This window comes from Budorcas taxicolor, chromosome 6, assembly GCF_023091745.1.
Source record: "Budorcas taxicolor isolate Tak-1 chromosome 6, Takin1.1, whole genome shotgun sequence".
Lineage (NCBI taxonomy): Eukaryota > Metazoa > Chordata > Mammalia > Artiodactyla > Bovidae > Budorcas > Budorcas taxicolor.
In genome coordinates, this window is record NC_068915.1 from 104,033,676 (window position 1) to 104,054,358 (window position 20,683).

General features: G+C 47.1%; 1 protein-coding gene across 1 annotated transcript; it reads left to right on the plus strand.

Moving 5' to 3' along the window:
- The first annotated feature begins 15,767 nt into the window (after nucleotides 1-15,767).
- CYTL1 (cytokine like 1) lies at nucleotides 15,768-20,475 on the plus strand. Its single transcript, XM_052642263.1, has 4 exons — nucleotides 15,768-15,920; nucleotides 18,353-18,397; nucleotides 18,546-18,674; nucleotides 20,009-20,475. Exons 1-4 carry the CDS (start codon nucleotides 15,768-15,770, stop codon nucleotides 20,090-20,092), a joined length of 411 nt encoding a protein of 136 aa, XP_052498223.1. The 3' UTR covers nucleotides 20,093-20,475.
- The last annotated feature ends 208 nt before the right edge of the window (nucleotides 20,476-20,683 follow it).

Consider the following 20,683-nt stretch of genomic DNA (forward strand, 5'->3'; position numbering starts at 1 on the left):
TAACTTTTTAAAAATTTTACAATTACTTTAATTTGTATATCTGAGGCAAATACATGCTAAGTTTACTGACTTTGAATATAAATGTTCTCAGAGACCTTTTAGCTCTCTGAGTATGAGTCCAAGTTTTTGCTGGGGATGCCCGGCTCTTATTCCCTGCCTGGGGGGCCCACTGACAAGCCTCTAGGGTCCAGCTCAGTCATCTCCTTATGTGCAAATAACTCCCAACTTCCCCCCCCCCCACCCTTCCCACCCCCCAGCCCCAACCCCAGTTATTGCCCAACCCTGACAAAGTGAAGTGTTCCTCCTCTACCCTCCTGTGACAGTAGGGCATCCTCTGTTCAGGCAGGACATAGGTGGGAAGGGTTTGCCTGAAATATTGGGGAAGGAAGCATTATTGTTCAATGAACTGTCCTTCTTTTCATAGCCCCTTCCTCCTGTCTACATGATATGCCAATCCCTCCTCCAGCCCCCACAAGGACTAGGAATGTTTCAGTCACCATTTGCCCATTTATTGAGCAATTACTATGTGCTGATTAGTATAATAAGCATGTTACAAAAAATCACTTATTTTAATCATCCTATACGATTATTTTTCTTTTTAATATACGAATAGTAAAGGCTCAGAGACAGATTCATCTATTCATTTATTTGATAAAACTCATCAAGACTCCTATGAAATGGTTGCTATTGGGTGCTACAAGTAAAAGGAAGGAAGGAAGTGTGTTACAGATAATTTAATGGTGATATGAAGTTGTGTGGTTCTGAAATGATGTCAATGGTGAGTGACTGAGCCCAGCATATCCAGCAGAGGCGGTCAGGCTTTAATCTCTGAGTGTTCAGCCATGTACTAAAATCCACTCCCACCCCTAGTTGAGTCTGCAGATATAAGCAGAGTTTTCCAAACGTCTGTGGGACTCTGGAACCAAATTTACATTTAACCACAAAAATGCATTTTTATTATCATTCAAAGGAAGTCACTGATGGCGAGGGAGGGAAAGCAGACATCAGCCATCAATGGAGAATTCCATGAAGACTCTTGCTCCTGACTCTTGCCGGACTTCTGTGGCAAGACTGCCACAAAAATGCATCTGCAACCCTTGTCTGATGATGGAGCCTGAGAAGAGCCCAAGATGCTTCTCAAGCCACCTGACAAATTTACTCAAGGGCTGAGACCAACTTAAGAATCAGCTGAATGAGTATAACGACGCTAAAAGCTTTTTGGAATATAGCTCTTGTGATAATTTCAGGTGGACAACAAAAAGACTCAGCCATATGTATACATGTGTCCATTCTCCCCCAAACTCCCCTCCTATCCTGGCTGCCACATAACATGAGAGTTTGGGATGGACATGGACATACTGCTATATTTAAAATGGATAACCACCAAGGTCCTACATAGCCCAGGGAGCTCTGCTCGATATTTTGCTTATTTTTGAACAATAGTTCAAGCAGGAAAACGTGAAGATTATTCTGAAAAACACCTGACATGTACACAACAGGTAAAGTTTTTTAAGTGCGTAGATTGATTTTTTTGGCAAAACATGGGACAAAACTGTCATTGTGACAGCAATAGCAGTGATAAGAAATCTGTCGCAGGACACACTGCAGGAGTGTGGTATTTACAAAGGCTGTTGATAAAATGTGTTTGATATGTCACTTACTCATGAAATCCAAGGGAGAATAGCAGCAATATTTCTGGACTCAATTGCTGTGCTGGGTGCTCAGGATTCAGCTCGGAGCAATACAGAAGGTGTACAGAAAAGAACAGGAAACGGACAGGGAAGCATGAGAAGCTAGGGGAGAGAACACAGCAAGTGGTTCCTCTTGCCTGGAATCAGAAAATGCTTTGTCAGGGAACAGACACTCCAGTCACCAGAAGTCTGAGCCTCATGCATTAGGGTTGGGAGCAGGGAATAGTTGTTCCAGGCATGGGAATAGCATGCTCAGAAGCCCAGGCATCATAGAGAAAATGACACATTTGTGGCACATTTTTATTGGAGTGTAATTGATTGACAATGTTGTGTTAGTTTCAGGTATAATGCAGTGAGCCAGTTACACATATACTTATATGTGTGTGTGTGTGTGTCTCTGTGTGTGTGTGTTCAGTCACTCAGTCATGTCCAACTCTTTGTGACCCCATGGACTGCAGCCCACGTAGCTCCTCTGTCCATGGGATATCCCCGGCAAGAATACTGGAGTGGGTTGCCATTTCCTCCCCCAGGGGATCTTCTTGACCCAGGGATCGAACCTGCATCTCCTGTGTCTCTTGCATTGCAGGCAGATTCTTTACCACTGAGCCACTGGACCACAGCAAACTGGAAAATTCACAGAGAGACGGGAACACCAGACCACCTTATCTGCTTCCTGAGAAACCTATATGCAGGTCAAGAAGCAACAGTCAGAACCAGACACGGAGCAACAGACTGGTTCCAAATAGGAAAAGGAGTACGTCAAGGCTGTATATTGTCACCCTGCTTATTGAACTTATATGCAGAGTGCATAATGAGAAATGCCAGGCTGGATGAAGCACAAGCTAGAATCAAGATTGCAGGGAGAAATATCAATAACCTCAGATATGCAGATGACAGCACCCTTATGGCAGAAAGTGAAGAGGAACTACGGAGCCTCTTGATGAAAGTGAAAGAGGAGAGTGAAAAAGCTGGCTTAAAACTCAGCATTCAAAAAACGAAGATCATGGCACCTGGTCCCATCACTTCATGGCAAATAGATGGGGAAACAATGAAAACAGTGACAGATTTTCTTTTCTTAGGCTCCAAAATCACTGCAGATGGTGACTGCAGCCATGTAATTAAAAGACACTTGCTCCTTGGAAGAAAAGCTATGGCTAAGCTAGACAGCATATTAAAAAGCAGAGACATTATTAGAGGTCCGTCTAGTCAAAGCTCTGATTTTTCCAGTAGTCATGTATGGATATGAGAGTTGGACTACGAAGAAAGCTGAACGCCAAAGAATTGATGCTTTTGAACTGTGGTGTTGGAGAAAACTCTTGAGAGTCCTTTGGACTGCAAGGAGATCCAACCAGTCGATCTTAAAGGAAATTAGTCCTGAATATTCTGATGCTGAAGCTGAAACTTCAAAACTTTAGCCATCAGATGCCAAGAGCTGACTCATTGGAAAAGACCCTGATGCTGGGAAAGATTGCAGGCAAAAGAAGAGGGCGGCAGAGGATAAGATGGTTGGATGGCATCACTGACTTGATGGACATGAGTTTGAGCAAGCTCTGAGAGTTGGTGATGGACAGGGAAGCCTGGCATGCTGCAGTCCATGGGGTCGCAAAGAGTCAGACACGACTGAGCTACTGAACTGAACTGAACTGACTGAGCCACTGGAGAAGCCTATATATACATACACACATATACATATAATTTTTCCCCTATAGATTATTACAAAATGTTGAGCATAGTTTCCTGTGCTATGCAGGATGTTCTTGTTGGTTAGTATTTTATATATAGTAGTTTTGTATATGTTAATCCCAAACTCCTAATTTGTCCCTCTCCTCTGCTTTCCTCTTTGGCAACCATAATTTGTTTTCTATGTCTATGGGTCTATTTCTGTTTAGTATATAAGTTCATTGTTAAGGGGCACGTGTTTTACCAACATGTGACGCCCATGCACAAGAGGTTATTGTTATAGTGTAGTTGTTGAGAAAGGCTTGCTTACCTTCCATGTATCTTCTGGTTCATTTTTCAAGACTAATTCTGTAGATGTAGGAGGCCCAGCTGCTGTTGAAAGCTCTGCTGAACAGATGAATAAGCAAATAATAAGAATGCAGAGATTTAGCTGAAACAGAATTAGGACGACCTAAAAGTAACAGGCGTGAAATCGGCATGACCTGCCTGGAAATGTATGCGATACTCCTTCATAATTTTGTAATATCTTTAAGGTCCTACATCTCCTGTGCATCAGTGAATTCAGCCCAGTGTGAAAAATAATCTGAAAGTCTATGGTGAGTAAATACAGTCTATATGTATGTATTTGGCATATTTGGATACCCCCAGCCAATGAAGATGAGGAGCAAACGGTGAGGAGCATCAGCTCTGGGACCCAGAAGATCTAGGCTTTATTGCCAGCCTGCAGGCAGATTCTTTACTGTCTGAACCAGCAGGGAAGCCCTCCAGCCCCTGACCAGCAGCGTATTTTTGGCAAGACATGTGACTCCTTTGAACCTAAGAGCATCAAGAGTAAAATGGGGATTTATACCCAACTCTTGGGATGTTTGCTCAAAAAGTATTGAGAGCTACAGCTAAAAGTGCTCCGAACCCATTTCTGCCCTCCTTACCTTCCTGATTCTGTGCCTTAAGCTAGGTGCCCTCGCAGAAACTATGGCCTTTTCATGAAGGAAGAAAGAAACTATTCAAAGAAAAAAGAAAAAAAACGTAGTAGGTCACACTTAACACGAATCCTCATGCCAGCAATGTGGACGCACAGCCAGTTTCTGAAATGGTTCCTGAAGAGGCGAAATGTTTTCCACCCAAGGTTTAAGTCCTTCTTGCCCACTTCCTGCCCTGTGTGTGTGTTGGCTTCGAGGCTTCCTGAAAGGACGGAGGCCAAAACACTCAAAGCGCTTCCCCAGGGAGGAAGCCTTAACCTCGCAAAGGCTGGAATCTGCAGGACCAGGAAGATGAATGGAGGTTTCAGAGGCTCTTGTTTATGGTGGCAGTGCTGGGGCAAGGCCTCCCAGGATTTCATGTTATGGGAGGAAAAGGGACAAGGGCATTGTTGATTCATTTCTTCCACCCACATTCTCAGTCCTTTCACAAGGTCCAAGGCCTTGGCCAGCTCCTGGGGATGAGGATGGTGTGTCCCAGTGCCCAAGCAGCTCACGGTCCAGTGACTTGAGGAGCTGGGGGTGGAAACTGTATTTTAGAGGATGGAAATCACACACACACACATATTCACACAGACACACATTCACACACACACATTCACAACACACACACACACACACGTGAGGGTTTTTTTAAGGTATTTTTGACATTGACCATTTTTAAAGTCTTTATTGGATTTGTTACAATATTGCTTCTATTGTTTATTTTATGGTTTTGTGGCCTCAAGGCATGTGGGATCCCAGTTCCCAGAACCTGTACCCCCTGCATTGGAAGGCGAAGTCTCAATCACTGGACCATCAGGGAAGTTCCTGGAAATCACATAAGTAATAATAACGGCAAGCCCACGGTGCTCTCCCTACCCCAGGCACTGGCTGATCGAAGGGCTTTGCGTGTCTCTACCATTTCTTCCTCTCTTAGCCCTGAGCATGAGAAGGGTGATCATTAGCTTTGTCTCCAATTTACAGGTAAGGAAACAGAGAACTCACCTAGCAAGAAAGTGACTTAGATCTCTGGTTCGAGTTGAAACCTCAAAATCAAGCTGGCCCGCCACAAGGAAGCAGAATGGTGTGGGCCAGGAGCTGGGGGAGATAAGCGGGGGGGAGGGGGGCTTAGTGTTTTAAGGGGTATAGAGTTTCAGCTGGGGGAGATGAAAAGGGTCTAGAGATGATGGTGGCGACGATTGCATAACATTGTGAATGCGCTTAAACCACTGAACTTGACACTCAAAAACAGATTAAACGTTTAAAAAAATACTTTATATTTTACCACAATAAACTTTTTTTCATAGGTGCAGGGGAATGTAGCATAGCTCTAGAAATACTTAGGACATTACAGGAGAAATGGATCATCTTTCATTATAAAAGAAATAATTGAAGATGGAAACAGTGGTACAGATTTTTCATAGACCAGGAGCCAAAACCGGCTCCTGGTCTCGGGTCCTAAACTGAGAAGAACTTTGGCTGTATATGTGTGACTCTATTGCAACAAGCATGTTCGTTCAGTTAAACCAGTTCTGTTAATTTATTGAAAAGAATCAGTTAAGTGAATCATTTAACATCCTGTAAACAAAAAAAAGGGGGAAAGTATCTTCAAATACTATCTCTAACACAACATGTATCTGCTAACAACAGGGAATTTTCCAGGTGCCCTGGAGCCAGGGTTTGGGAAGGGAGATTACTGTTGAGTGAGCATCCCCCATTCTGCCTGAACCAGGTACCCCACTTCCGTCTTCACACCCACCTCCCCGTGAGGGGCCTCGGGGCACTGAAATCCGCGGGATCAAAGCACACTGCAAAGGGGTGGCTCAGAGCCCAGTGTGCCCATAGGCCAACACTCAGGTTGTGTGGCTGGCAGACTGGTCCTGCCCAGGGCAGAGAGGACTCACTGTGTCCATGACCGATGCCTTAAAACAGCAGTCCCAACATTTTGGGCACCGGGAAGTGGTTTCATGGAAGACAGTTTTTCACAGACTGGGGTAGGGATGTTAGTTTCAGGGTGATTCAAACAACATTACAGTTACTGTGCACTCTATCTCTATTATTATTACGTCAGCTCACCTCAGATCATCAGGCATTAGATCTCGGAGGCTGGGAACCCCTCCCTTAAAAGCAACGAATCACCACAATGAGCATGGAGAAAAATCCAAAACTTCACCTTAAATAATAGTCACCCGTCATTTTCTAAGGAAATTAAGGTTCAGAGATAGGGTAGCAAGCTGCCCAGTATCACACAGCTTGTTAGCATAAAAAGAAATTATTTTTTTCCCTCTCGCCTTCACTCTGGCCCTTCAGTTCAGTTCAGTCGCTCAGTCGTGTCCGACTCTTTGCGACCCCACGGACTGCAGCACACCAGGCTTCCTTGTCCATCACCTACTCCCAGAGCTTGCTCCAACTCATGTCCATTCACTCTGTCCCTTAACAAATTTTTATTGAGTTCTTTCTCTTAGTTGGCAGGGTAGTGGGTTATTAGCAACACAGAGTTGAGCCAGCTTGTCTGGTTCACTCTAATTAATTGCGTGACCTTGAGCAAGTTATTCAGATTCTTGCCTTGCTAGTGCCTCCCCTGTGAAGCAGGGATGTGCTGGTGCCAGTGGTCACCTGGCTGGGGGTTTCTGAGGGTCACAGTGGCTCGTGTGCCCAGTGCCCTAACAACAGCACCAGGTGCTCAGCGAGCTCTGCACCCATATTGGCCGCTGTCAGTTTCCGGGTCCTCAGACCAGGCATGGTGGGATGTGACAACGTTTGTCACCTTTACTTCATCTTGGAGCATCCATCCAGGGTCTCTGCTCAGCCTGGGGACACAGAGATGATCAGCTCAGCTCCTCCATCAGGAAATCCTGAGTTTGATACAGACACTGGCAAATAAACCACTGAAGGGCAGCATGGGGAGTATTACACATGTGTTATTAAATTGAAAAATTATAATCCTTCAAGGAATAATCTTCAAGTAATAATGTATTGCTTGTTGTATTTGTTTCCTATTGCTGTGTAACAAATTACCACAAGCCTGAAAGGTTACAATAGCACCCGTTTATTAGCTATCGGCCCTGGAGGGCTGATGTCTGGATGGAGTCAGCTGGGCTCCTCACTGCAGGTTGCATTGGCCTTTGTCGCATGTCTGGGAGCTCTGGGGAAGGATCTGCTCCCAAACTCATTCAGATTACTGACAGACCCAGTTCCTCACGACTGTACGACTGAGGTTCCCATTTCTGGACTGGAGGCCAGCCAAGGCCACTCTCTGCTCCTAGAGGTTGCCCCGTTCCTTCTTGTGTGGCCCTCTCCACCTTCAAACCAGCAGTGCAAATCAAATTCTTTCCACACTTGGAGTCTCTCTGACTTCACTTTCTTCCACCAACTTGGGAAAACTCCCTGCCTTTAAAGGGTTGGTGTGATTGAATCAGCTCGCCTGTGTAATCTCCCTTTTTCAAGTAACTCAAAGTCAACTGATTAGTAATCTTCAGGACATCCTCAAGATTCCTTTTGCCATATAATTAGCCAAACCACTAAAGTGATGTTCCATCCTATATGGGCTCCACCCACACTCAAGGGGATGGGGTTCTACAGGGGTCTGGAGGGCATGGTCGAATTCTGTCTACCACAGTCAGGCTGGGCTAGGTTCTGCTGTTATAACAAACAAACCCTAGTCCACACCACAGGGGGGCTGGGGTACAGCTCCAGGTCTTCATCTCAGCCACCATCTCTGACTCTGTGGTCGCATAGCAGAGAAAAAGGGAAAGTAGCAAAGCATGCGCAGTCTCTTAAAGCTTCTGCCTGAAAGCAAAACCCATTATGTCCTCTTACATATCATTGCACAAAATAACTCAGGTGGCCTCACATAATTTCAAGGGGCCAGGGAATCTCAATCTTGGTATGGCTTCAGGAAAGAAGAAACTGGATGTATTTGATGACGAGCACCAGTGATTGCCCCAAATGGTTAATCGTCAAAGAGAAGGCAATGGCTGTGAGCACCAGTTCTCCACTGGGCACTCTGCTGGTTACTATATCAATCAGGACCTTTTTCTTTGCAAGACAGAGAAAAAAAAAAAGCTCATTGAAACCAGCCCTAACCAAAAGGAAACCCTAGGTCTGTAGCTAGAAAAGACCCCAGGATGGCTTACAGAGTCCAAGGGGGAATTACAGGACTGGGCCCTCGGGACTAGAATCAGGGAGGCAGTTCCATTCAGACTCGGTCAGACTCCAAACTCATTCAGATCACTGACAGACCCAGTTCCTTATGACTATGACTGAGGTTCCCATTTCTCTATCCTTCTTCCAGCTCTGCTTCAGGTCTTGACAGCTCCTCCAGCAGAAAGGCCACTCCAGTGCAGGAGACATAATTACTGGCAATCACATAGGGACACTGGTGGAATGAGAATGATTTCCTTCCTTCACCCATCAGCTCATCCCAGGGAAGGATGCTAGCTGGTCCATCCAAGTGGAGCTAGTGGTAAAGAACCCGCCTGGCAATGCAGAAGTAAGAGACATGGGTTCTATCCCTGGGTCAGGAAGATCCCCTGGAGAAGGTCATGGCAACCCACTCCAATATTCTTGTTTACGAAAATCTCTTGGACAGAGGAAGCTGGTGGGCTACCGTCCATGGGATCGCAAAGAGCCGGACAGGACTGAAGTGACTTAGCATGCATGGGCTACCACCATTACCATGGTGGGGAGGGAAGAATTGGCTTAAGATGGCGTGAGTGACCAAGGTCCATAACTCGGGGGCGGGGGGGGGCGGTCGGAAAAATGAAAATAAAGAAAATGAAAACCACAGCCCTCGCAGTCATTCCAGGTATTCCATGTTTATTTCATCTTCACAGGAACTCTGGGCGATAAATGTTACAAACCCCACTCTTCAGAGGAAACCAAAGGGTGACAAGATTTGCACAGTTACATAACAGAAGTAAGATTTAAACTAAAGTCTGTATCCCTCCAACGTCTGCACTCTTTCTGCAAAGCCAAACTGGGATTTTTCTTGAAGGACTTTTTCTGAGTCTTTTCTGCAAAAACAGACCCAAAGAAAATGTTTGGGAGAATTTGTCTTGCATACTGTTCCCTATTAAAATTTGAACCCATGTTTTGAGGCTTATAGAGGGGTCTCTATTCTAAAATGTGGGATTATTTTCGGAATTACTGCCCCAAAGCAAAACCCAGTCTCGGTGTTTGTCTTCATTCCTTCACCCTGGACCATGTGGGCCAGCTTTCCACTGGGGTTTGCCAACAGCGCAAGGAACAAGCTTAAAACACAGCACACAAACAAGTGGATATGTGAGGCTTTTAACCAAAGGAACACTGCTGTCAACAGGAACCCTGGAGGCAACATTCAGGCTAGTTGTTCAAGTTATACCCCTCCCTCAAATACCTCCCAGCTGTCACTGCTGGGTTAGGACGGCACAGGCATCACTGGCCCCTAGTTTCTAACCTCAGAATGCAGGCAGGAAGGAGGGACCCAGAGCTAGTCTCTTTGCTAGAGAAGTGGCCTCCACCACCAGCCCCCGCTGTCAGCATCTCAGACTCCTTGTGTGTCTACTGAAATGTTTTTCACAGGATGGAAACTGCCACCAGGCTCTTCCGATGGCTGGCAAAAACAGCTACTGGCTGGAATTTGGGCAAGAGAGATCTGACATTGGCCTTGGCCATTTCGGCCTTGACTGCCATTATAAACAGGTATAGGGCAAGAACACACAGAACACTGGAAAAGGTGTGATTCTGTGTCTGAGCCAAGTAACAAAGAGTTCCTACTTCTTCTGGTCTGTTCAGGAATTTCCCACAACTCCCTAGGGCTGAGAACACAAGTATATCCCTCATTACCTGTATCACTTATGGAATATGCCAGTCTGAACAACCAGGAGGAAAAAGTTGAGAGCTCTTTACCTAGAAGTGCTAAAAAGGAGTCCCCGACTATGAAAATACAAGGTCACAAGACAGACACAGCAGAATCTACTAGCAGCACAAAGCTCAGGATTTCCTTCAGTGGTCAAGGGGATGAGATGGCATGTGTCCTTCCTGGACAGGGATGGGATAGCATATGTGATAGACTCTACTGGCAGCCACTTTGTGACCACACAGACACCTGGATGGAGTCAGTCACATATGTGTCAGTTCAGGTTCAATCAAGAAACAGAACCCGAAGCAGAGACATTATAAGAGATTATTTTACCCTAAAGAATCAGCTGACATGGTTGTGGTGGATGGCCACGAAAGTCCAAAACATCAGGGCAGGCTGTGAGGAAGGGCTAGCTAGAACTCACAGGGATGGACTGAATCTATTCCATAGGCAGAATTTCTTCTCCTTCAGGGAAGTTCTTCTTCTTCAGCTCTACTCTAAACATTTTTCAACTGACTGAATCAAGCCCACCTAGAACGTCTAGAATAATCTCCCTTCCTTAAATTCAACTGCTTATAGACTTTGATCACGTCTACAAATACCTTCACACCTGGAGTTGTATTTGGTTGAATAACCAGGGATTTTAGTCTGGAAGAGCTGACAAATGAAAAGACGATCATAGCATGGAACAGGGACACAGAATAAGATGATTTCCTGGTGACTTCTTTGAGTTCCTAGATCAAACCATTCCTGAGCTCCACACTACTGCCAGTATGTTCCAGCTGAATATTTCCAAAAATCTGGCCATGGGTATCTCAAGCTGTGCATTCTGTAACTCACAACTTTTAGTCCTAACTGACACAAGAGGGACCCAAACAAAGGAGGTGACAGTTCTGACCAGACCTTTCAAAGAGGGCTGGCTTCCAGTCTGGGTTCCAGCTAGTGGGAGACCCACTGATACACACCAGGATGGATAAAGGAACAGTCATTACCATTTAGTGGGGAGATGTTTACTGGCCTCCTTGCTGCGGACAAAAAGACAAAGAGGACACTTGCTCTGCCCATAGGGGATAGACGAACAAGTGGACGTGTCAAAGCCAAGGAGAGTGAAGGGGCCATGGGTACCTGTGCAGGCAAGTGGAAGGAACCTAATCCAGCCAGGCAGGCTTCCTGGAGAAAGTGACATTTCAGCTTGGTCTGGCAGGTAAGAAGAAACAAACCAGGAACAAGCAAGGCTGGGGAAAGACATTGCAAGAAGAGAGAATGGCACATAAGAAGGCCAAAGATCACTTGCATGAGGTAAGCACAAGCCCTAGGGATCGCTAAGGCTGTGTGATTCAAGTAACTTTACGTTTCTGTGCCTCAGTGCCCTTGAATGACGAGACTAGACCAAATGCATTAATCCTTGCACAGGACTGGGAGGAAGGCAGCATTCCAGGATTAGTTTATCATCACCATCATTACTGCCATCGTCATCATGGTCAATGCCTGATAAAAAGTGTGGGAAAGACTGGCAGGGATGGCTAAAGAGCTTGGCCTGGACCAGGCCACAGACCTCAGACTATCTCCCAGGCCTCGAGGAACCAGGGGGAAATATGAAACAGAGGCCAGCCAGCATGAATGTCTGCTTTCGGAATGGCTACTGGAAGGAGAAAGGACCCTGGGCAGAGAGATGGTGATAGAGATATAGTTGTAATTGTGGAAAAGGATCTTGAAGTCATTGCCCATGGGAAAATGTTTATGAAATTGCTTGCTCGGAAAAAGAGTCGATGCTGAGGGACAGGGACAAGAGGTGATAGACAGACAGAGGGCTGAGAACCACCCAAGGCTGTTCTGTAATAGAAGGTATTGGAGTTTTAGATCACAGAAAGGAGCCTTAAAGAGTAATGAGCTCCCCGTCCAGGGAGGCATACAAGCAGACTCTGGATGAACCCTTAACAAGGAAGCTGTAAAAGAAGCCCAAGCGCCAGGTGGATTGAGGCAGATCATTTCCAAGCTCCTTGCAGCCTTGATCTCTGTTCTGCTACAGAACCCCAGAGAGACGGTATGTTAGTTTTCTGTTGCTGCTGTAACAAAATCACTATACACGGAATGACTTAAACCAACAGAAATTGACTATCTCACAATTCTGGAGGACGGAAGTTCACCTTGGGTCTCTCTAGACTAAAATCAGGGTCTTGGCAGGCTTTGTTCCTTTCTGGAGGCTCTAGGGAACAATCTTTTTTTTCCTTCCCCCCTTTCATCTTCTAGTGGCTTCCTGCATTCCTTGGATTGTGGCCTCTTCCTCTGTCTTTGAAAAAGCCTGCAGCATAGCATCTTCCAAATTCCCTTTCTCTTTCACTGTCTCACACTCCCCTATCCTCACACCCATGCCTGTCCCACATCCCCACAACATGCCTCACAGATGCAGCCATCACCAGGGAGTGGTTCCTGCGACACCAGGATTTTCACACCCCTTCCCTTGTGTGTTCAGTGAGTGGATTGGTCTTCCCTCTCCTTGCTGAGGACAGCATTCCTGTCATCCACTCTTTTATCCTAATGTCTATCTCAGGCCTGCGCACACTAGATTCTCAATAAATAGAGTCCGGAGAATGAATGAAGACTCCCTTTAAAGAAAATGCCTGGAAGATACCATTCTAGCTGAGAAACATTCATCCCCTCATTAGCTGTGGTTGTTCAGCTCTCCCGGCATGATGGAGTCCTGGTGATGGGACCTCAGTTCCTCATCTGCATCAAGGGGGTTGGGAGAAACCTCTGGAAGAAGACAAAGGCTTTAGTCTGTGGGGAACTTCCAGCCTGGATTTTTAACATTCATATTCCAGATGGAATAACCTGATGCTGAAGGGGCTGGGGAAGGGGCCGGAGAAGGGGGCTGGCTATAGGAGGCAGGGCAGTGTCACAGGAGACCTTTGTGAGCAGACACACACAGGGGAAGCCAGGGACCTCTGGCATCCAGGGCGGGGTCTAGCCTCTCTGCCAGGGGAGCTGAGTCAGGCTGTGCTCTATGCATTTCTTAATGAACTTGTGCCTCGCTTTGAGTAACAAAATTAACAGTTACCAGTATAATTCAGCAAAGCTTTCCTGAGCATCCGCTCTGCCCAGCTGGGTGCTGAGTGCTGACAAGCCAAGATGCAGAAGGTGCACATGGTGCGTAGGAAGACAGACAGGATCCGCTTAGCAGGATGTCTGGTGCTTAGGGTGCAGAGGGTGTTTCTGATTTGCCCAAGGAGCCCCATCAACAGCAACACACATGTCCAGGGTGGAACCAGGCCGGGTCTCCCTGCGACACATTTATCTCACCATCAGGTGTGCAGAAACGCCTATTTTCTAGCACAGCGACGTCTCCTTGATCGGACGGTCCAAGGACTTATTTTGCTGCATGGGTTTGTTTTTCTTCCCTGTCCTGAGTTTAAAGCTCCTTCCATGAGCACGTCCAGAAGCCCTGGGGCGTTTCAAAGCAGACTGGAATTCCCGGCTGGGGCTGATTTGTCGGCCAGGGAGGCCCACACCCCAGGCACCACCACAGAGAGAGTGAGGAGACCCCTTCATTCAGAAGGAAAACACATCTGTGTTTGCCGTTTGCACCTCCAAACACACGCCCAGTCTGAGAGGACACCCAAGAGGCAGTCCCCAGGCCCTCTCACTGAAAGTGTTTAGAGAACAGGCTCTAAACCAAACAGGAAGGCAAAGCTGTGAGCCCTGCCCGGGGCTTGAACACAGAAAAGTAGCAAAATAGAACGTCAGGGTGGGAAAGGACCTCCAACCACCCCAGGGGGTGCTGCTCTGTTTATGGACAGAGGATGGGCACCAGGATCAGGAAGTGATTTTTCAGGGCAGAGACAAGGAGGGGCTGGAGCTGGACTTTCATCCCTGCTGTTGATCCTTGATGCCGCCCCACATCCAGAACACCATGCTCCTTTCCCTTAACCCTCTGGTCTTCCCCATTGGTTGTTTTCTTCCGGGAATGTGTGCCTGACTGACTCCTCTTTTGCCCTCCCTGCAGTGAGACAAGCTTTGGAGACAGGCAAACACAGGTCCACAGCTTTGTCTCTCCTTATTGACCTTGTGACCTCAGACAGTTTCATTGCCCCTGAGGCCCTCAGTTTTTCCATCTGGGAAATGGGAATAACCCCACCCACTTTACTGACTTTCTGTAAGGCTCGTGACATTTGCGACATCTGTGTAGTTGTATAAATGAGGCTGATGCCTCATGCTGGTGCATATTCGATGCTCGATGTTAAGGAAGACTCTTCTTTTCTTTCAACAGTTCCTTCTCCCAGCTTGTTCCTTGGTCTTGGGTAGCCCAAGAGCTCAGTCCCTGACTGCAAGAATCCTGCTCCTCCCCAGTTCCACACTGTGAGGTGGGAGAACGGGAAACAGGTAAAGCACAGAGCTTCATGGGATCCATTTGCCTCCAGCTTTATGACCTTGGGCACATTGCTGGACTCTCTGAGCCTCAATTTTTCCACCTGGAAAATGGGACTGTTTTCTGTCCCTGCCTCCCAGGGACGCTTGTAGGAAAGGAGACAGTGACATTAGCTCCAGCTGTGATAATAGCTCAGCATCTTTTATTCCTCACCATGCTCTTATCATCCCTAGTTAAGAAGAGAGAAGAGTTAAGAAACTTGCCCAAGATCATCAAAGAAGCTGGTGACACTCGATCCACTGAGCACCTAAGCGCAGCGCTTATTCCTTTAACTGGTACCCATGCTCCTCTGTTTACAGGAGAGCAGCCTGCCAAGCATCACTGCTAAAAGAGACATAGTCAGGGGACTACCCTACTGGTCCAGTGGCTAAGACTCTGTGCTCCCAATGCAGGGGGCCCAGGTTCGATCCCTGGTCAGGGAATTAGATCCAAGACCACAACTAAGACCTGGTGCAGTCAAGTGAATAAAAAAGAGAGACATTTGGAGAACCCACCCTTTCTGAGGGTGTGCTCTGTACCAGGGCTTGTGCCAGGAGCCTGAAGTGGACCAGCCTGGGGGATGCTCCCACACCCCCATCTCAGGTACTAGTATGAGCCCATCTTCCAGATGCAGAGATGCAGCTGCTCAGAGGGCAGCTGGCCAGTCAGTGGCGGGTGGATGGTGATACCCAACTGCCTGATCCCAAGTTCTGGATCACTGATGCTCAATCCATCACTTCTGGTCCCTAACCCCCATCCCATCCAGTTCTGCTCCAAGAGATCAGTCAGTTTAAAAAACAAAACAGTCCCCATTCTAACTGAAAGGGTTGACTGCCCCATCGTTGAACCACCCACTCATCCGTCCTGTCTCTCTCTTGTCCTCCCCTCATCTACCAGTCCTGCCACTTCAGGAAGAACGCCTGCCAAGAGAGAAAATTCTATTGCTCGTTGTGTGAGAGGAAGACCCTGCTTCCTTTCCAAGTGTCCGGCACCCCAGCCCAGACAGCCTCTTCTCTCAACAGGGGTGGTGGGGGCTTCAGGTCTGAAAGGCTCCAGTGTCCCCCAGCCAGGTAGGCGTGGCCTTGGCCTTGGCTGGGCCCCACAGGAAACGAGGAGTCACGGAGGACCACCCCCAGACCTCTGCTTAAAGGGACAGCTGGCCCAGGCTGCAGTCAGGCCACCTTTGCACCATGACACCCCAGCTGTTCCCCCTGCTGCTGCTGCTGCTCCTGGCTGGGATCCCCGCCACACGGCCGGCTCCCCCGACCTGCTACTCTCGGATGCTGGCCCTGAGCCGGGAGATCACCTCTGACTTCCAGAGCCTGCAGGCCACTGAGCCCTCGGTGAGTGCCCTCGGCCCCCACCTGAATGAGGACGGGAGGTCCATGCAGACCCAGTTCTCAAAAATTTGCCTTTGGACTGGGAGTTGGAGGGGGACCGGGGGAGGGAAATGCTTTTTCTTTTCCAGTCAATGTTAATTTCCAGGGTATTTATCCTTTATTCCCATCCTATTAAATGTCCATCGTTTGTGCTTCCTCTTTACTACAAAGAAAATGCAATCCAAGACATCAGAACTTATGTTTATAACTAGCTGACTCAATGGACATGAGTGTGAACAAACTCAGGGAGATAGTAAAGGACAGGGAAGTCTGGGCTGCTGCAATTCATGGGGTCCCAAAGAGTCGGGCGCGACTTAGCAACTGAAGAGCAACAAGCTAGCAAATATCAAGAGGATCTGTTTTAAAATCTAAAGAGAGACAGACAGACAGAGAGAGAGAGAGAGAAGAAAAGTTCCCACAGAGTGTAGAACTCCAACTTAAGGAGGACCAAGGAGTTCAGCTTGTTTATTCTCCCCACTACCCAGTAGGAGCTAATGGGGTGACTCCTGAACCAGCCCCACCTCTTACCTGCTATGGGACCTGAGCAAATTATCCAGCTGAATCAGAGAATCTCAGCATCCTGAGCTGTGAGACGCACTGTGGGCAGCTGGAAGGTTGCAAACTGGAATGCAGACACAGTCTGCCCAGTGTAAACAGTCCTGGCCTTCAGCCACTGTTCTCACTGTCCTGTCAAGCGGAAGACGCAGGGGCTTGGAACCCAGAGTCCCTAAGGGGCCACCCAGAGCTAAAATCTGGCCTCCTGACCGCTCTTCCAGTGTAGATACAAACTGAGTTAAACTTCAAAGCTCTGGCAAAATTTAAAAGTGTCCCTTTATGACTTGTGAACCCTTCACATAACCCTTCATCATAAGCCTCAGATGTGGGGCTTGTGATACCTTAACACCTCCTTTGTGTTTTCTTTTTGAAAGTTAAGTAATGTGTATTTTTTCTTAAGTTATGAAGCTCATACACCTCGAAAACAGAAAAGGCAGAAGACAAAGAAGAAAATAAATATTACTGCAATCCTACCACCTAGAGGTGACCTGCTGCCATCACATTCAGAGGATAGGATTTCAGTTCTTGATCTGTGCGTAGGTATCCGATCCGAGTGCTTGTGTGCATAGACTAATCGAAACAAAGAGCACAGTGGTTCTGCAGTTTACTTTCTAACAATGCTGTCAAATTAACATTCCTTTGAAATAGCACTTGGTTGTATTGAAGCATCTTACTTTATCCACAGATTCCCTGCTATTAGATATGTCGAGCACTGGTGCACAGAGCGTGCATGTATAAGTCTCTTCAGTCGTGTCCGACTCTTTGTGACCCCATGGACTGCCAGGCTCCTCTGTCCATGGGATTCTCCAGGCAAGAATACTGGAGTGGGTTGCCGTGCCCTCCTCCAGGGGACCTTTCCGACCCCGGGACCGAACCCTCGTCTCTTACATCTCCTGCGTTGGCAGGTGAATTCTTTACCACAAGCACCACCTGGGAAGCCCAAATACATAGAGCAATCATCTTAAAAACAACAACAACAACAACAAAAAAAAACACCATGATTTTAAAACTTAAAATGCATAGATTCAGAGCTGGAAGGAATTGGAGAGATTACGTGTCCTAACTCTCTAGCCTCACAACTGGGAAACTGAGTCACAAAACAGAAGGAGATCTATCCCCGGCAACAGGGAATTACTGGTTGGAAAGGACCAGAATCTGGGTTTTCGGGCTTCAGGCCAACACAGAAGCAAAAGTGAAGCCGAGTGATATAAAAGTATAACTATATATACAGCTTCCTATTCCTATAGGATATGCTACACGTACTACGATATCCAGATTACAATTACGCATGCATGCATGTTCGGTCACTACGCCATGTCTAATTCTTTTGGTACTGTGGACTGTAGCTTGCCAGGCTCCTTTGTCCATGAGATTCTCCAGGCAAGAATCCTGGAGCGGGTGGCCATTTCCTTCTCCAGAGGATCTTCCCAACCCAGGGATCAAACCTGCGTCTCCTGCCTCTCCTGCATTGGCAAGGTGGTTCTTTAGCACTGAGCTACCTGGGAAGCCCTCAGACTATAGTTATAGAACTGTTTAAATATACATATACATATATATAGACACATATTTATATACATCTCCCTCTCTCTACACTCATATATGAAACAGTTCCCTAACTTATAGTATATGACATAAAGTTTGCATTCTAAAAGTCAAATTCTAGAAGAGCAATTGACCCTGGGGGAATGTGGCAGACGGTACAAGACTGTATGTGCATGTCGGCATCAAGGAAGTCCCCAGGGATCTGGGGCTGGGCCAGCTGTCTGGGGGCTGGCAGAGAGACTTCTGTGGCTGGGGTGTGTCCCTGTGGGCATCCCAGAAAGCCATTTCCCTTTCCACAGGAGGCGTGTGTGAGATACCTGCCCAGGCTGTATCTGGATATACACGTAAGAGTGGTCTGCCTGTTGCAGGGGGTTGGGGGGCAGGGTTGGGGGGCAGGGAGACATCTGGTGAAGCAGAACCAGCCGCCCCCAGCTCCTAGCCCTCTGACTACTGACTTCTCCCACGAGACCCCTCCCTGTTATCCACTCGCAGAATTACTGTGTGTTGGCCAAGCTGCGGGACTTTGTGGCATCACCCCAGTGCTGGAAGGTGGCCCAGGTGGATGCCTTGAAGGACAAAGTACGGAAACTCTACACCATCATGAACTCGTTCTGCAGGAGAGTGAGTGGCACATTGAACGTTCTTTTCCTACTCGTTATGGGTCAAGAAATTAAGAGAAGGGTTAGGGGCACAGAGGAATCAGCAGGAGGAAGAGAAAAGCTTATGGGGTGCTTCCAGTTCACAGAGCCCTTCCTCAACCCTGTTGCTCTTGCCAAGGGCTGGGGACTTCAACGAGGCTCCCCACCTCCACCAGCCCCACCTGCAGCACCCAGGACCATATGAAAATTGTATAGAACAGATTCTGCCAGCAGTCAAATGGGGTGGGATGAGAACTGTGGAATTCTGAGAACTCCCACGCCCTGAAGACCGGGTTAGAGGAGACTTTCTAGGGGAGAGGCTTTGGGTGTGCTTGGGGATGGGAAGACTCAGCATCAGAGGGGAAGGAGACAGGAAGAGCAGAGAATCAACACTGGCTAGATGTAGAAAGCTGGGCCATGTGGTCTTCGGAGAACAAGCTTCAGCATCAGGCAGGCCTGAGCCCCTGTCTTCATCCCTGTCTTGCTTCCCGGAGGACCTGAGCCCCTGTCTTCATCCCTGTCTTGCTTCCCGGAGGCTCACACCCTCTCCCACTCTGAGCCGCAGTTTCCTCATTCATGCAGAGTACCCATCTCCTGAGATCGTTGGGAGGATAATAGTACCTACACCCTGACCATGTGTGTGCTGGGCACTGCAGTAACTCCTTGTAATAAGATCTCTAGAATGGTGATTAAACATATAAAGAAGGTAACTAAACATAGAATGCCAAGCACCAGGCCTGACCCAGGAAACTTTAATACTCAGCTATTCAGAGTTCTAGCTTTAAGTTTTATTAAGATTTATTTAGGTTTGATCCCTGGTCAGGGAACTAGATCCCACATGCTGCAAAGAAGACCTGGCATGGCCAAAAAAATAAAAATAAATACATATTTTAACAAGATGTACTTGTTACTTTGCATCAGGGATGAGACATGCTTTTCCTACTCCACCACTTCCCTCTTCATTCCTCTCTCTGCTTGGTGGTGCCCGGGAGAGAGGAAGAAAGCATAATTGTAATACAGTTTGAGAACGCTTCAATTGACTCTGAAGCATTTGAGGGTGAGACCCAGTGCTGTTACTCCTGGTATCCCTGATGCCTCGCCCAGAGTTGTTGCTCTTTACCCATCTATCCATCCATCTGGTCAACCAACACACATATGTGAATTCAATAACAAAGGAATATGAGATTCAACGGGTGATGTTTTCACACAAAGGGGAACAACTGAACAGCCTTTGAGGATAGCCAGGAGCCCTACTGCTGTGCGTGGGCTCTGTGGCCTCCTTCAGTGATGTTCCTGTTTATTGCACATCTTTTTCAGGATTTGGTGTTCCTGTCGGATGACTGCAATGCGTTAGAATACCCAATCCTAGTGACCACGGTCCTCCCGGATCACCAGAGCTAAGGCAGTTCAGACCAGAGACAGAACCTGGGGGCATGAAGTTACGTCAGCTGCCCAGACACAACAGGCTAAACCCGTGGCTCCCACAGCTCTCCTTGAAACTCATGAGTCTCTCTTCACCTTCTGGAAACCACAGCTTGTGCTTCTACCTTGGAATCAATTCTGAACATAATTAGAAGCTTTGCTTCTCATTCCCCCTTGTTTTTATCTTGCCAGGATGGTTAGATACACAAGCATGTTGATTTGGTCACTGAGAAGAAAAGGGCAAATCAGCTTCTCTTGTATGAACAGTCAGCTTGAGAACAAGCAAAATAGTATGTTTGTAGTACTACTTTAATGGCGTGGTGGTACCATTTTTCTCTCTTGATAGAAACCTGCTTCCATTTAATCACACATCTATTTTATACCTTTTTCAACTACAAATGTTCCTTACAGTTAACTTTCATTTTTTAGAAGAAATTTCACTGCCTGTAAGATGTATTTGTAAGGTTTGTAATGACATAGTGCTGATGGGAACCACTCTTGCATTGAAAGGTGATGAAAATCAAATAAAGACTATCATTACAGTGAGAAACACGTGTCCTGCTGTATTCT

What these genes read in the sequence shown, in the direction of transcription:
- CYTL1 (XM_052642263.1), top strand. Translation starts at nt 15,768, where the DNA reads ATGACACCCCAGCTGTTCCCCCTGCTGCTGCTGCTGCTCCTGGCTGGG. An exon ending in GGCTGTATCTGGATATACAC is followed by an intron (nt 18,398 to 18,545) that starts GTAAGAGTGGTC and finishes ATCCACTCGCAG; the next exon opens with AATTACTGTGTGTTGGCCAA. An exon ending in TGAACTCGTTCTGCAGGAGA is followed by an intron (nt 18,675 to 20,008) that starts GTGAGTGGCACA and finishes CATCTTTTTCAG; the next exon opens with GATTTGGTGTTCCTGTCGGA.